The sequence below is a fragment of the Neopsephotus bourkii genome, unplaced genomic scaffold, assembly GCF_033783945.1.
Source record: "Neopsephotus bourkii isolate Nb327-2 ecotype Australia unplaced genomic scaffold, CSIRO-AGI_Nbou_v1 NB_838, whole genome shotgun sequence".
NCBI lineage: Eukaryota > Metazoa > Chordata > Aves > Psittaciformes > Psittacidae > Neopsephotus > Neopsephotus bourkii.
In genome coordinates this window covers 1,430,623-1,447,426 of record NW_026901334.1, presented here as the reverse complement: position 1 = coordinate 1,447,426, position 16,804 = coordinate 1,430,623, and the positions used below count along the sequence as shown (strand labels likewise).

At 42.1% G+C, this 16,804-nt stretch overlaps 1 protein-coding gene across 7 annotated transcripts in view; it reads right to left on the bottom strand.

Annotated features, from left to right (window-relative positions):
- Positions 1-516: 516 nt before the first annotated feature.
- MYO9B (myosin IXB) overlaps positions 517-16,804 on the bottom strand; it is a 42,085-nt gene continuing 25,797 nt past the window's right edge. For 2 of the 7 annotated variants that reach the window (XM_061355889.1, XM_061355892.1), the window contains 26 exons: positions 15,179-15,218; positions 14,532-14,654; positions 14,329-14,409; positions 14,042-14,152; positions 13,397-13,519; positions 12,798-12,947; positions 12,524-12,690; positions 11,203-12,138; positions 10,594-10,660; positions 10,104-10,234; positions 9,418-9,572; positions 9,095-9,285; positions 8,555-8,653; positions 7,896-8,072; positions 7,349-7,390; positions 6,687-6,798; positions 6,452-6,522; positions 5,806-5,998; positions 5,444-5,572; positions 4,940-5,045; positions 4,105-4,236; positions 3,059-3,182; positions 2,570-2,617; positions 1,941-2,080; positions 1,531-1,658; positions 517-1,391 (listed from right to left, as the gene is read on the bottom strand). In XM_061355889.1, the coding sequence (XP_061211873.1) occupies positions 952-1,391; positions 1,531-1,658; positions 1,941-2,080; positions 2,570-2,617; positions 3,059-3,182; positions 4,105-4,236; positions 4,940-5,045; positions 5,444-5,572; positions 5,806-5,998; positions 6,452-6,522; positions 6,687-6,798; positions 7,349-7,390; positions 7,896-8,072; positions 8,555-8,653; positions 9,095-9,285; positions 9,418-9,572; positions 10,104-10,234; positions 10,594-10,660; positions 11,203-12,138; positions 12,524-12,690; positions 12,798-12,947; positions 13,397-13,519; positions 14,042-14,152; positions 14,329-14,409; positions 14,532-14,654; positions 15,179-15,218 (4,216 nt within the window). In that variant the 3' untranslated portion in view covers positions 517-951. Of the gene's footprint in view, positions 1,392-1,518; positions 1,659-1,940; positions 2,081-2,569; positions 2,618-3,058; positions 3,183-4,104; positions 4,237-4,939; positions 5,046-5,443; positions 5,573-5,805; positions 5,999-6,451; positions 6,523-6,686; positions 6,799-7,348; positions 7,391-7,895; positions 8,073-8,554; positions 8,654-9,094; positions 9,286-9,417; positions 9,573-10,103; positions 10,235-10,593; positions 10,661-11,202; positions 12,139-12,523; positions 12,691-12,797; positions 12,948-13,396; positions 13,520-14,041; positions 14,153-14,328; positions 14,410-14,531; positions 14,655-15,178; positions 15,219-16,291; positions 16,403-16,804 lie in introns of all 7 variants that reach the window. The other 5 variants (XM_061355887.1, XM_061355888.1, XM_061355894.1 and 2 more) reach the window with 5 other exon arrangements.

Genomic DNA, 16,804 nt, shown 5'->3' with positions numbered 1-16,804 from the left:
AGCTCAGTCTCCCCTCGGGCAGGTTCAAGCCATTCCCCTTGGCCTGTCCCTACAGGCCCTTGTCCCAAGCCCCTCTCCAGGTTTCCTGCAGCCCCTTTAGGCACTGGAGCTGCTCTCAGGTCTCCCCTTCAGGAGCCTTCTCTTCTCCAGGCTGCCCCAGCCCAGCTCTCTCAGCCTGGCTCCAGCAGCTTCACATCCCCCTTGTGCTGCTGCCCCAGAACTGGATCAGGGCTGCAGGGGGGGAGTCTCCCCAGAGCGCAGCAGAGGGGCAGGATCCCCTCCCAGTGCTGGTTTCTGGGCTCAAGCACACGCTCCTGGCATACTCCAACATGGAGCAGGGTAGACAGAGCATGGATTTCACAGCAATGCCATGGAGGGCTGGTGCAGAGCCAAAACACTTTCTGTATGGTGGCACCTTGCCCTCTGGGGCTGTACTGCATAAATGCACTTCAGAGCCTCCTTCAGAAGAACTGGTTCATCAGATGAGACAGGCATCAATAACCTAACACGTGTAACTTTAAAAGTGCAATGTATTAATAAACGTTTTTATATAGTTTGGTCTCAGTTAAGACTATTACAACATGAACAGTTCTGTAAACCACACAGAAAGTTGTTATAAAACCATACAAAATCAAGGCAACACACACTGACCCAAACTCACTGTTGGTCCCACTGGAGTCCGTTGTAAGGCAAATGGAAACAGGCACGGCAGCAGAGCCCGGGGACTTTTGCTGTACACTCAACCCATGTATTTTACTCACTGGTTCTACTTTCACTGCAGGGTTTTAACTTAAAAGTGAGGAGTATTCTTTTGAAACAACCTTGTTTAACCCTTACAGTACTGTCTATTTCCAGGCCACCTTCCCAGCAGCCATGTAAAACAAGGTCACAGCCTCCAAAGGGTTAAAGCCAAGGCTGCAGTCGACTTCAAAGAAGTCCAGAGAGCATCTTTCACTTCTCTATACAGGGAGCGTGAGAGTACGGATCCGAAAACCTCCGTTTGACCTTCGCTGTTGGTTCGTAGTCATCCAAGAGTTCCTGAGCATGGGCCGTGGCAGACCCTTGTGCAATGTACACCGAGTGGATTTGATCAGTTCGCCTCGCTGGCTGCTCCCTTCGTCTCACCGGCAGCTGAGGCTCTTCGTTGGCTGAAATCCTGCCCTGGGATTCTGTACACTTGAAAAGGCCGGGAGGGAGCTTTATATTTGCTGTTGGTATGACTGGAGTTCGACGGGGCACTTTAAGCCTGGACAGTGTTAAAGATGATCTGTGTCTTGAAGGCAGGGATGCAGAGAGAGAATTTGAAGAGGTTTGTAAAAGAGAAGGCACTTTGCAAATGTCTTTGGCAGGCTTACTGGAGCTCTGAGTATGGCAGTGTAATCCAGTAACTGCTTTAAGGGAACAAAATCCTTTAGCAACTAAAAGCATGTAACTTGATGCAAGCAATTGTGATCAGACAGCATCTGGTCACCTGGCTTCATGTGGTGAAAGATGGAGAATAAAAAAAGCACACACTACCTTAATACTGACCTTCGGTATCCGTCCGCCCTGCTCGATCTTCAAGCAAGCTCTCTGTGCTCGCTGAGGTCTCAGAGTCTACATTCTCCTCATCAGAGCCTCGCTGATCGAGCTCAGGTAACCGGTAAGTTATATCTTCCCTGCATCAAAACAGAGATTGTAGCACTCTAAAGGCAGTGTCTCTGATACAAGCAACTTCATGCAGCTCATGCTCAGAGGTAAACCTGCCAACATGCAGTCACTACATATTAATTCTCATGGGTTTTCCTCTCAGTTAGTGCTTTGTACTTTCCTTTTCCCCTTCATAAAGGCCTATAGAACAAAATTAACTGGATCATTTGGGAGAAAAGATATCCTGCTTTACTATCTGTATTACCTCCAAGGGCACAGGGCATGCTCTGCAGAGGTAAAGGGTCACTTACTTTTCTTCTTTTATTGACTGTATGCGATTGATGAGAATCTCCTTTTCCCGGTTATCTGCTTCAGAAACGTCCTCCTCTTCATGCAGCAAGTCCAGTTCTAAGTTGTCACTGTCACTGCCTTTGACCTGTGAGCTTTTACTCTGCAAGACAAATTTACATGTAACACTTCTCATAAGTCATAAGAAGCTATACAAGTCTTGACTGTCTACTAGTTGCAAGGTGGAAGACACATGAGTAGCCCAAATGAAAGGCTGATGGAATTGATGGAGAGTTGTTAGTTATCCATACAAATGCCTCAAAAAGCAACAGAAATTTTCCTGTTCACGTGACTCCTGGGGGTTTGTTCTCTTTAAGCATAGCAATTTGATTTGCCAGCCTCAGATTAGTTTTAGTAGTCACTTACAAGTAATATTGAATACATGTTACATTCAGAATGTCTATGACAGAACAGGTCAGCAGCCCTGCATGCAGGCTGGGAAGAAAGTGGCACCAATACATGCAGTCTTGATTGTTCAAGAGTATTTAAAACCAAGTGGCAATATATGTAGTAAGTATTTTAGTCATGCAGTAGTACCATATGGAAAAAAACACCCCAACACATGCATTCTTAACACAGGCAGTGTACATACCAGCATCCCCTCATAAGGGGAAGAAAACCCAAGTTTTACAGGCCACAACTAGGGAGAGATCAAGACCAAATTCACTATATGAGGCTTCTGATCAGAGTTTGGTTTAGTTTAAATCAATACAACAAAACCAAAAGAACACACATATCTGCCCTATTAAAACACACCATATTTTTGTCCACTATCCACCTCTGGAGTGAAGGATCTCCTTTGCCATGTAAAAGGCTCAGCAATCTTAGTTCTACTGAGTCATTTTGACCACAAGAGTGACTCCCCACCCCTGCACCCTTCATTCACCAAGCAGACTACAATGAAGCTGTATATTTAGCTCCTATCTATGGCTTTGGGTAAGTCCAAATCCATTATTTTCTTGCAACTGATCTTTGACTTAGTGAATGGGATGGACAGAACAACTAACATATCCCTTCCTAAGAAACTGGCGAGATGCTTTCTGCTGGATGGTGTGGCTTGGTGGTTTGTTTTAACACTTACCATGTTCTGCCGAAGCAAGGAGAGACGTCGAAAAGCAATGCTCTCGGCCGCTTCTAGCTGATTGATTTCCTCCATTTTTATCTTGTACTTCCTTATCTGTTCCTTTATGAGCATCTCTACACACCTGGAGAAAAGGGCAAGACCTTACTGAGCTGCCTCTTTCTCTAAAGGCTCTGGAGACAATGACAGTGGGATGAGATACCTCTCCAGGCTTGGGGATGTTTGCCACACATGCACACGGATGACATGCAGTCAAAGTGTCCCAGTGGCATGGGAACAGGTTGAAGAGACCAACACATAAAGCAAAACAGGACAGACTGTTGAAGACACTGGCACATGGTCTTCCTGGGATAACAAGAGCCTCTCGTGCTGACTGTACACTACAGTGGTAAGTGAACAGATATTACCATGCCTGCTAACTGCTTCTTCTGCCCATCTTCCCTGTGCTGCCACAGAGTGGCAGATACAGAATGACCCTGCAACTGCCCTTTTCCACCTCTGTGGCCCCAAGGGTCAGGAAGAAGTTACAAGAAGCTGCAGTTTTTCAAACTTTGTTTTCACTGGAGGCAGACACAAGGCCAGCCATGCAGTGAGGATGGCGAGGAGCATTCAGAGAGCCAGAGGGTGAGAGGAGATCAAAGAGGCCAAAGGACTGAACCTTCTTCAATTCGAGGAACAACACAGAAGAAATAATCAGGGGGTTCCAAATATGCAGGAGGCAGTTTAATTCTATATCCTACTGTTTATTATGGCTTGTGTCTCAGAAAATATGTATGATTAGTATACAATCCCCACAAAAGATTACCTTGATGTAAAATACAAACCTGCTATTTAAGACACAAGTCATCCTACTTTATCCTTTGTAAACATGAGACAGGTGGAAAGACTTGGAGAAGGGTGTGCAAATGGACAGCACTATCAGAGCCAGAATTTAGCAAGTCTTAACCCAGAGTTTCTCAGATTGATATGAATAAGCTTGTAACAAATACAAATGGCCTTCCATCATATTTCAAAGTACTACTTTGCAGCAGGCTGCTAAAACTTACATGGTTGTTTTTGAAACGTCTTTCATGCTGGTTAAAGGGTCAGAAGTATCTGGACAACGCAAAAGGCATGGAGCAAAAACGATGGCCAAGGCATTAGGTGACATCCGGTTGACATCTTCTATCAAAGCCACTCTGAAAGTCAATGTTCAGGAGAAAACCAAAACAGATTTTAAGCAAACCTTGCTAGGATAGAAGCAAACTGATCAAACTTTGCCAGAGTTCCCGAACAACATGTATGGAAATCTGTGGGGTACTAAGTACACAGAGCAGTCCAAAGAAGTTTTAACATTAATTCACATCTTGGTATTCAAAGTCTCATAGATCTGAGAAAGGAACAGGAGCCATCCAGGCTAAGCTAATCTGGTAACCTCTTAAAGCGACTCTGGTGATTTAATGCCTCCTCCTTAAAAATAACTTGTCTCTCTGTTCAGAAGACCACCTGGAAAATTCTCAAGTTCCTTGGATAAAAGCAGTCCCTTTACCAGTACCACTTATCCCTGCTCCTAAAACTAGTGTCTGTGCAAGCTATAATCCTTACGCAGTCCCTAGCAAGTACACTGACATCCTTGGTTCATTGTATAAATCTGTATAAATCCTGGTGTTCAGGAAAGACTCACCTAGGCTTTCAGATCTACCTTGTCTTCAAAGCTGTTCTTAATCTGATATAAATACACCAGATGGTAGAAGTAAGCACAACAACAATTCTTTCAGTTCTAGACCAGCAGCACAACTGCTACACTGACACTTTGGGGTTTAAGATTCTAGGAAGCTTCCAAGAGGGACTCAAAAACATCTCATGGAGTTTCTCTCCAAATGAAGTGATTAAATTCATTACTTGACCAGATGGAAGATGAGTCGCTCCAAGGTATTATGATTTGCTTGTGGAAGCTGTTCAAGGACACTGTAAATGGCACTGAGTTGCTCCTGCTTTTCTGGTAGTTCTGCACAAAGGGAGAAAGCACAAGATGGTAATTGCTGTGCAACGCCAGTGAGAGGCACTTACTGACATTGTCTCAAACAAGAGATTAAGTTCTTAGAGGTCACACTGCCATGTCATTGTTATAACTGGATATCAAAGTAACCCTCATGGCACTGCAATTTTCCTTTTTCAGAGCTGCTGTGGCGGGCAATCGTCAAGTGACACATCAACACCTTCAACGCTATTCAGAATGCTTCAATGAGGAGAAATTCCCTGAAGAGTGTTCTAAGTAAGATGTCTAAATTCATTGCTGCAAGTACACTGTAAGGAAGCTCTTTCACCAGCACAAGCACTTTAAAAGTTTATTTCCCAAGGGCATGATAAAGACAAAACACTGCTTTGAACAGTTCTAAGACCTACCTACGGCTCTAAGAAAGTCATTGTACTGGGCAGACGTCATCAGGGGATCTGGTAACTCCCGGAGCCATTGCTTAAGGACACCCGTGATAGTGTGAATAGGGTAATTCTCCAGTTTCACTGAGTTTGGATCTGAAAAGAACAGGTTTTATTTAGAGCAGTTCATTCCTCTGATGTATAGAATGGGAACCCCAAAGTAGTACGATTAAAAATAGTCATATCTCCTGGTCAAAGAACCCAAGTGGCAATTTGGAAGCAGAAAAATCGGTCTGCTGACAGTGATTTATATGTATTAAGCAGCTTTTTCCATCCAAATGGCAGGGAAAACTGCAAGGAAGTCAAAAGGGCAGACAACATTGCCTGACCTGCTTGCAGCAACTGTTTCAGCTCCTTCATTCGATTTGCTGATCCTGATTTCCTGTAAATGCCTTCTGTGTAGAGGCCGTGCATCTCCACGTACTCCAGCAACTTCTCCATGACAATGGGGACTGAATTTCTCTCACTGGTCAGGGAACTCACACACACTCCAAAATGTCGTGGTTCTGTGTCCTGTTCATTCTGGAATTGATACAGGTCAAGCACTGTGAATACCTGTTCCCAAGCTAGAAAATTCCATTGCTTCATGCTATAATTAGCTTATGCTTCAAAAACAAAAGCCGAGTGTTTTATCCTAGCTGGCTACAAGCCTTTGATCACAAGGCAGATTTCCTGAGCTGCAGTAATGAAGCAGCACTGTAATACACACAGGATTTCTTTAACAGTTTTGTCCAACACAGCACACACATTCTAAGCAGAAGTTCCCAAATTAGCTCAAGTATCACCTTTAGAAGAGTGTTCTGTTTCTGTGGCTGCAGGGCCTGCCTCTACGTGCAGACAGAGAAGGGAACTGTTGAAGCAACTTTTAGTCAGTGCCTGGACATTCACTGTTCATTTGCTGAGTTAAAAAAGGCAGCATTTTGCGTGTATCACTTATGGTATCACAGTTCCACATCCCAGATCTACAGTTCTTACCTTTTTTCCACAGGATGTACAGCTGCTCTGGATTTTGGACATGCATTTCTTGTGACAGGTCAACTTGCAAGCTAGAGGAAGAAGCAATTGTTACAAGCCTTCCAAATCACATTAGAGTATTTTGTCTTACTTACTGTATAGACTGCATCTACTGCTCACTCATCTACACCAGGCAGTTACAAACAATCTGCACATACTGGCAACTAAGTGGCACAAATGAGAGGTTTTAACTTACCACTGCAGAGGCAGGCCTTTTCCATGGGCCAGATGTAGGATGAGCAGTGCTCACACGACTGCCGTATGTTCACTTGGTAGTTTGTGAATACGTGGCCACAGTGTTCCACAATCTGGTGGGAGATGAGAAGGAACTCATGGACTTCTTTGCCTTTTTAAATTATTATTCTTAATAATTTTAATCTATTCTACCTTATATTTTCCACTATTATTTTACAATTACAGCTGATGGCTTTGACTTAATCTACGTTTCGCTCCATCTTATGGCAGTTGGGTTTACTGGATTATTTTGTGATTGATTTCCTGCCTTTGTTAAGTATAATATCTTCATCAGTGCAATACCATAGTATCAGCTATCGTTCATTATTAAGATTTAGTAGTGTTTTCCTTTAAACAGTTCAGAGACTGAGAAAGCCAGTAGGTTCAAAGAGATGCTATAGACAAGGAAGGAAATGCTTGAGTAGCACCTGTTATTGCTTAAGCAAGATCTCTTGATTTATGGAAACCAGTTTTGCATTATGCCACATCTTTATAAAAAGAGGTAAGTAATTTAGCATGCAAAATAAAGAGAACTTCAGTACAACATCAAACTCTTCCAAGAGTGTTTTTTTCTGTTCTGAGTGCAGCTGAGGCCTTAGATTAGTACAGAAAGGAAGTACTCACTGCACGATCTTGTTTTCGTTTCTTCTTCTGCGCCTTGGTTTGCTGCAGTGAAACACAGAGCTGGCATTAGCCTCTGAAATTCATACATTCCATTCCTACCTTTTCCTGTTCAGTTTCCCAGACACTACTTCACCTCCAGATATTTGAGACATTATACGCAGATATACGTATATGAGTATATACTTATATACTGCAGCTTGGTATGAGGGTTGTCTGAGCCCAGTGTCAGCTTCCTAAAAATCCCCTGAGCTCACTACATGATGGCAAAGCAGTTCCATCCCTAAAACCTTCAGAGAACTCCTAACTTCTCAAAGAAAATGCACAAACACTTCAAGAGTCAGGAAATATTAAGACTAAATCAAATGAACAATTCCAAGAGGTGCATCAGCATTCAGAATGTGTTATACACATGATTAGAGTGTGGAAGGTGTTTCCCAATTAATGAAGAATGCTGTGGAAAAGGTTTCTGAGGTCATACATGTTCCTTATCCTAGGGAGTAACATTGTTTACTCATCCCATAAGCCAGTAACAGAGTAAGTTTTATACCTTGGGCTGCTCAGGTTCTTCTTTTTTGTTATATCCTCTGATGAATTCATCCAGAAGCGACTGGAAAAGATTCAAAACTAGCTTGACTTCTTTCTCTTCCCTTTTTTTGGCCAGATTTGTAACTAGAAGCTGGTAATTCTCCATTAGATCTCTGTAGCCAACATGGATTTGTCCATTCTAGAGAAGGAAAACAATGTTATTCAGAAGACAGTCTTCTTTTTGGATACCACTGAGGAAGTTTCATAATTTATGTGTCTAAGCTCACAATGAAAAGATAACAGCCCATGACAGAAACGAGTCAGCACACTTCCCTACTACACTGCAGAAAGGCATTTGGCTGAGACAAGGCAGTGTTGGAAGAATACTGGAAAAGCTGTTGGCACCTCTCCTTGGTGTTTAAAGACAGCAATATTAAGAGGCTGAAGACAGTAAAATCCATCCTTCTCTAAAAATAAGTTACAGCTGAGTGAATGCAAAAAGGGAAACAAAACAGTCTAGAGATTACAGAACTGTGAAACGTTCAAGTCACACTCTGCTTTGAATTCTAGGCCAAGAATTGCCAAATTGCTTTGTTACAGAGCTGTAGGTCAAGCATTTCAACTGCACACAACTCATTTATTTCCTACCAGCTTTTCACTTTACTGGGGCTTACTACTTACAGGAGCAGAATACATGGTCTTGATGTTTCCTCGAAACTTCTCTGTGGCTTCAAAAAACAAGCATTCAACACCAGACTTCTGGGAGCGCAAGTCATTGATCTGGAAGGCAAATAAACCTGCATCAAATTTCTTCAAACAGGAACATCCAACCAGTGTTAAGCTTCAGTTGCTGGGCTTAGTCATGTATGGCTAGCCCTGTTATTTACAACAACATTTCTTAATGCACTGTAAGATGGTACAAAATAGGAGAGTCAGGTGTCTAGGCTCTAGAGAGCTCCATTTCCTTACAGCTTGTGCCTTTTTTAAGTCAAGTTTTGCTGCCCACTTGTTTCCAAACTAAGAAGTAACATGAATGCCATGAGTACTTAATGTAATATTAAGGACCTGAAGGAATAGGAAGGGCCTTAATACAGACCTACTTCAGTCAAGCTATCAGATCAATCAAATCAATTCCCCTTTGCTTTAAACCATAACAAACTTGCACCTAGAAAAGTAGACTAGAATTCCACGCAAACAGAGAACAGAGACTTGTATTTTTACCTTATTTAGGAGGAACTCATCAAGATGTTTCAGTTCATTTGCGTTTGCAATCTCACGGACCATGGAAGCTCGCCAGTTCTGAGATACACTGGAGATCTTGCTGATCTTTATAGTACGGTTCTTCCTTGTCTTACTGCTCTCTTTCAAATGGCGCTCCCCTGCCTGGGGGCGGCTGGGCTGTCCTGAAGAAGCTGGGGAAGACATTAGGTTGTACATGAAAGCAGGATGGTTGAATTCTGCAGTATTTGCTTCCTCAGTAGCCATGCAAAACATCACAGGAAAGTTTGTACTAGCAAGCTGAGGATTAAGTCACACAAACTCACCTTCTGAAGCTTTCTGTGTCCCTCCTGTTTCTGCAAAGAGGACACAAGACACAAGGGAGAGGCCTTCTTCATCAATCACATCAGGACTCTCCTTTGGAACTTTCTTGTCTGGCTTTTTGCCCAAAAGCCTACGCAAAGGACTTTTAAAAGCAGACCTGTACACAAAAGCAGATGTGAGTTTGTCACATTAGTAATGGAAGCTGGCTCTGCTACAAGAAAAGGTTCTTTTAACAGCAACCCATAACAGGATTAACCTTTATTGTGGTTATTACTCTAAGGTCCAACCTAGAGAAAACAGCAGCACAAATAAAAAGGAAAGACAGCCTGAAAGAACACATGGATATTCTGATATCTACCAGATTAGAGCACTATCTTCAACATACAACAAGACAACAAAGCACACATCCAAGACATCATTTCTGGCACACAAAGCTCCCAAGCTGCAGAATGCCAGACACAGGAGCAGGCCAGGGAAACAGCATTACATGCTTGCTGAGTTCTTCAGCTTCTCTCCTGGGTTTCTGATTTCTCAACCTGGATGACAGCACACTAACAAACCTTTGATCTGAGCTGGATGGTGGTTCTAAGGTTAACAAAAAACAGTTCAAAAGACAAGCACCCACCAGAGGAGAAATCTCCTCTTTTCAGTTTCCTAAAGGCAGGTCGCTCACACACAGAATACATACTTGGCATCTACTTGATGACTTGCTGGCTGCGTGGAACTGGCTGTGTCCAAGGTAGGCAAGAGGTCACCGGGCCTCTTTTGCACAGGATATTTCTTGTTGCCTTTTTCTTCTTCTACTGCATCTGGTGATTGCTACAGTAGAGAGAAAGAGTCAAAAAACTACATACTGATTGAAAGAGATTCTTTAAATGGTTTTAAGAAATAGATCAGTGGAAAAAAGCTTGCTTCATCTAGACAAAACCCTTTATCCAATGGATATTTGCTTAGTAATGTAAGAGCCAAGTATATATAACACTTTGATCAAGGTTACTACAAATTATGTTTTCAAATTGTTGTATAGTATTTGCTAATGTATTATTCTTCTGTGGATGTCAAGTCAAAGAACTATGACTTGACAGGAACACAGGCATCACCAGAGCCAGGTATTCACAAACCTTTAATACCTGTAAACAAGAATAATTAAGTATAAATATGCACAATAGCATCAGTACCTGACTCATGACAACACACTGGGCCAGTATTGAAAGATCACTTAATGAAGATGAATTCCCCTTCTTTCTGCAATGGTAGAAAAATTCTGTTTTAGAATACATGTTCTATAGAAATCTGTAGCCTCTTCATATTTATCACCTTTAAATACCCCACATCTCAATGTTACATCTAAGAGATAATCCCGATCAACTCTTCAACTCAGTTTTAAATGCCAAATGTACTGGAGAAATAAAGCAAGTAACGGGTATGTCAGATTTCCTGCCACATCGGAGGTATGATGCTTGCAAACTGCAGGTCACTAAAACTTTGTTTTCAGTGAACAAAACGCATATGGAAACAAACTCCAGACACTACTTTAAAGCCCCAACTCTCCATTTGAATTCAGCAAGACAGGCTTTGCATCTTTCATTAGCTTCTGAAAACATTCTACCCATACAAATTCAACTGCAAGACTGATGACTGGGAGCCAAGAGAAATGGCAGTTGTTCAAAGCTGTATTTTCTCTCACCACATAGCCAGAACAGGCTCTCAGGAGCCCTCCATCTATCTTCTAACATTAAAGATCTCTGTTTTCTGACAAAGTCAAATAACGAGGAAGCTGTCCTTACTCTAACTGATCCTGAGGAGACTTATCCACACGCGTTCTTTCATCCAAAGACTGACTCAGCATATCATTATGGCCAGCATCTGACTGTCTCTTTCCTTTCCACTTCTCTCTCTTGTACTTTAGCTTCCCTGGGTCATCCACGTATCTCTGGATTGGGGAAGAAGTAGGACTATCCAGATCTTTGGCTGCCTTCTGAACAAGACGTTTGTTTTTATCTGCCCAGCACTCAGATGGAATTTGAAAGCTCCCAGTAGCAGATAGGGTGTAATGAAGATTCAGTGCAAGATTTGTCGGTCTTTCAGGGCAGTTAAAGCTTTGGCTACCTTTTATCTGGTTATTTTGATTCCCTTGTGTTTTCATTCTATCAACTGTGTTATCTACTTCTGATACAGGTGGTTGCTCAGGGATAGAACTACTTTCTTTTAGCCCACTTGACAGTGCCATGTCTGAAGTAACTTTTTCTTCAATTGGACTTCTCTCTGCCTCCCTGCTTCCTTGAAGAACAGGATCTTCTGCTGTGGATTTCTCTTGCATCGGAACAGTTCCCAGGGCCTCTTCAGAAGAGGTCTGTTCCTCGTGGCACAATGCAGATGGTCCTTCCAGGGAAAGCAGGACATGCTTATTCTGTAACTCGTTATGTTCCAGCCCCCTCTGCCGGCGAGATTCCCGTTTCTCCCGGCTGTTTGTTACTTTCTCAGAGGCCTCTGTCATGTTCTTCTGGGGCAATGTGGCTTTTTCAGATGAGGTTTTGGATTGCTCATTTGGAGTTTTATCTCCATCCCCAACAGCTTGATCCAGCTCTGACTTGTGTGTCTCAGGCAACTCATCTGTTTCTGGCTCACTGTGTGCATCCTTGCTCAGATCACTGTCTTGACCTTCCTGTATTTCTCTCTGCTTTTCTTCAGCTTTCTGCTTTTCTAGAGCCATTTTCTGAAATCTGTTAAGAATTCGCAAGATGAAAACACAAATATGTTAATGCCCAGGTGTCTAAAAAAGTACCCAACTGTTTAAATGCAGCCTCACCAGCAATACAGGACACAAAGTACAAACGCACTTACAGTCCCAGTAGGGTTGCATAGAGGTCTGCTTGTTAGGACTCGCATGCATCAGTGCAGCTCAGCTGAATCACACCTGAGTATGAAGCACTGAACCAGCTTCCACACAGTACCAGCCATTTGATACTGACTGCAGCATCACAGGGTAATAACTCTATTTGTTTACTAAGTCAATGTATCACACAGAAACTGAGCTTGGCAGGTGAAGCCAAGTAGCACAGCAGTTAAAAGGCATGTTTTCATATCAGATTGCTTCTCTTCCTTTACCTCTTACGTTGTAGATGCCCTCTGACCATGGCTTGGAGGAGACAAATCCTCCTCTTCTGCTGAAGGTAGCATTTTCGCTCCCTGTACCTTCGCCACACTGACTGAATATAAATGGCAGCATTATTCCTCTGCAATGCCATCCTAACACATCGGGAACGCCAGCAAGCCTAAGGAAAGAGATTTCTAAAGTAAGAGAGAGGTACTCAAAGGGTGACTGTTACCCGAGTGTGTTGGCTGGTTTCTTAGGCAAAGGTGATGCACGGTTCTCAGATACCTGTAAAACAATGGCTGCCTGCCGTGTTCGGAGAAAGCGTCTCCTTTCTAAAACCATCCTGAGCCAGCTCTGAAGGAGGATGATTTTCCTGATCACTTCCTTGTGTAGTGTATCCTGTAGTCTCTGCCGTTCAGCCTCTTTCATGAAAACCTGCTCAGTTGAAGTTCACCAATAAACAGTTAACAAGAGCCTTGCAGCCCCCACTGGAAGTTACTCTGCACGCTAAATAATGGCTAACGAGAATGCTACTGAACTAAGTTTTATCAGCTGACAGCACACCTCAAAAGTCCTTTTGTTTTACCAAATCTCAGTGTTTAGATTCTTAAACATACACCTGTACTTGCAGCCTTCAAATCACAGAACCCTTCTAAATTAAATGCCAATAGCAGCAATTTCCCTAAAGTAATACCCATATAATAGAGAATTGCACTGTATTGCAAGATGACAGGCTGGCATCAAAACCAAGGAGGCAACTCCTAATGTCTGCAAGACGTAATTTGCAAGAGTTAAAAAAACCTAATTTAAATGTAAAATGCAAAGAGCAACACCCATAAATGAACTGCACTAAACTTTACTGGCTTACAGGAATTTTCACAGACCTTGGTCTTCCCTATTTGATAGTAGTTTTCATCCAGTTTTAGTTTATTCAAATAAACACCAATGTCTTCCTTAGAGGCTTTGGCATTTTTGGGCAGTAACACCTGAAACTGGTCTATGAATTCCTGTGAAAAGCAGAGACAGGAAGAGATCAACGTTAGAAGGCAACGCATAAGTTTTAGCTTTATTTTAGAAATCTAGATGACATCTAAGCTCTCCGGGTTTGAAAGTATTTATTTCTCACTCCAAATTGAGCTTTTTCCTCCCCTGTAAATCATAGGCTTCACTCAGCCTCCAGTTAAAGATCACCCATATGTGATCTATGAAGTTAATTTACAGAAAACTAATTCAACATATGGAGACAGTAATGTGCAGCACTGGTTGACTGTAATTGCTTATAACAGCAGAGTGCTTTCTTTCATTCAACAAAGAGAGCAACTTACTGGTACATGACTCACACAGGAGATGAGACTACAACTTGTTACCATGCAGGCTCTAAAAACTCACTGTAGTTTTTACACAGTTCATCCCAAGTTGTCATGAGCTTCATAGGAAGAGCCACAAAAGACCCTGAGGCAATAGTTTGGTTTTTTTTCCCCAAACCAGGTATTTCTGATAGCATAATCCGCTTCCAGTTCCTCACATACCTGGAATGTGTATTTGGCACTGTAGCCAGATCTTCTGATTCGCACAGTTTCTAGCATGCCAGTGTATCTTAACTGTTGAAGCACCAAGCTTTCATCAAAAAGCATCTCTTTCTGAAAAAGATCAGCAGACAACAGCTAGTAAATGCCTGAAGAGTCCTATTTCTGTCCACTACAGAGAGCACATTGTGCTTTCACACCCTAGTTACCTTTCACCTTCATACAGAGTCAAAAGAGATCTATTACAGGCCTAGAAGACTTGGGTCCTCAGCAGTCAGCTCAGCTCTTACCTTCTCAGCGTTGGAACGGATGCAGCGGATGAAGAATGGCTCAGCTTTACCCAGTGTCTCCAATAACTTACTAAGCGAAGTCTGAAATGAAATATGCAGAAACAGTTTTCTTCTCGATATCAGCATTCAACAGCAGTCCAGCTTCTTCCTCAGAAACAAGGCTGTTTCAGGTCTGACAGCCATACAAAATCCTAGTCACCTACCTGGAACTGTGCACTTATGCTAGGGGGTTTCTTCTTTTTGTGTAAGTGCAAGAGGGATTTTGTAGTTCGATCATGCAGAGTCATGCTTACTATGAGCTTCAGAGACTTGGAATCCAGCAAGTTCTAGAAGAAAGTTTTCATAATCAGCAAAGTGCAAATCTCTTAACTGAAGGGGAAATATTTCTGTCTGCATCAAAATGAGTAAGAAGGAAGCCAACCACCTAGAGCTCCACATTCAATGTCATGTTGCACTTTTATTTTGGACCAAAGCATCTTCTTCCCACTGCCCTATCCCAAGAGTGTAAGGTGGGATTTACAATGAATTACATCCTCGCTTTGCTTGCCTTCCATGAGTTCATGAGAAATACCTTCATGTACTTATGGCACCTCTAGTCCAGCAAACAGATGCCAAGTCACACTTTTTCCCTGTTCAGCAATTCTTATGAAGGTGAACATTTACCCATCCTTCAGATTGCCAAAAAGGAAGCTTTGGGGGATAAATGATACAACTTTCCTACGCTATGAAACAGTATGTTCTGGAGTGAATTCTGTCAATCAAAATGCATGCTCACAATGAGAAAAAAAATCCCAAGCTCAATGACCAAACCAAAACCCAAGAGAATTCTACCTTTATGGAGTAACTTTACCTTAGGAATGATCTGCTTTTGTTTGATACCTCTACTTTTCCTGTTAAAACATGAAAGATCATTTAAGAAAAACAAAACACATGATTTTTGGTTATTTCAGCAAGCCAGAAGTTGGTGCCATTTATATGGCAAGAAGAAGGACAGAAGCAAATGAGCACAACAGCATCAGGGTGTGTTCATGCACATCTCTTACAAGTGATCAATGCAAGAAATGCAAACTGCTTCGCAACAAGAATTACTCTTAAATCAACTCTGTAGGTATTGGAAGCTTTCAAAAGTGAAACATTTTCTCTTAAAGCTATTAAATCCTCACTGTTGCATACACTATTTTGGGGCAGGTGATCCTATGTAGCTAACTGTCCCGTCATTTGGCTCTCATCATAACACTAAGGCACTTTCAAATACACAAATACTTGATTCAGAAGTTACTGCTGCTTGCACCAGAACCCCTGTGAAAGTATTTAACTGCTCACAGAAGGACAAAACATGCCCCAGTACTCAACTGAGGAATTCTGATATGTCTGAGATCATCCCCAGAGCCTCCTGGGGTACTACACAAACTTCAGGCATAGTTCTCATGCACACACAGACCGTAAAGCCCTCAGAAACAAGGCTGTGGTTCACATCCTCCTAATTCTAAGCATGTTACTTCTGTGATGTAAGGCATGTTCCAACTCCATGCCACCCAGTTTACAGTTATTTATTACACAATGGACCACAGATTGATTTTCTTACACATGGATAGGTGGGCACATGTTGAATTTTAACCCAGGAATATACACAGCATTAGCATCCTGAATTTCAGGATGCCATTAGTTATAATTTGGGAGAGATTTCACTGTCCAGCGTTTTGCAACAAGAAGCTTGGCATACTTGGGTTTTACAACAAGTTTACAAGAAAAGTAGACTTAACTTTCAGCTAATGCAACAGAACAACACATTCTCTATTGCCTTTACATTTTTTAGAAGGCATTCTTTTATTCTTAATCGTCTTGTTTAGTGTATTGCAGTAGACAAGCATTAAACTTGGGAGCAGTATATTTTTTATGGACTAAAATAACTGCTTGGTTATTGTTGCACTTTCAAAGCAATACCCAGAGCACCAGAACTCACATGAAGTGGGAGCGGTGTTGAAGTCGGCTGAGTGACCGAAGCAGCTTACAAGGATCATCTCCCTGCCAGGGAAGTCCTTTTATACTTGCGATGATTTGTTCATGCATGTCTCTAAAGTGATTCCCAGCAAAAGAAAGATGGCAAACAAGGACACAAGCCATGGGAGAGGGAAGAAAACAAAAAGGAGTTAAAATCCCAAGAGATCCCATCACCAAGTGTGCTCCAAACAGTGGCAGGTCAATCCCAGACTACTTTTTCCTAAGCATGAATGATTCTGATGTCGAGTGAGCACTTCATACACTCTCAGTGTCCTAAAAATGGACTATCAGGGTCTCATACTAAACTCTTTAATTCTACCTTCTAATGTAAATCCTTGGAATTTACAATTCAGAAAACAGAGGGTACTTAATGAGCATGGGATCTTTCTGTTAAGCTAAGTAACCTTTTCAGAAAGATATAAGCTTCTTTATAATCAAGCAGTAAATACTTTTAGATACAGATTTGACTACTAAA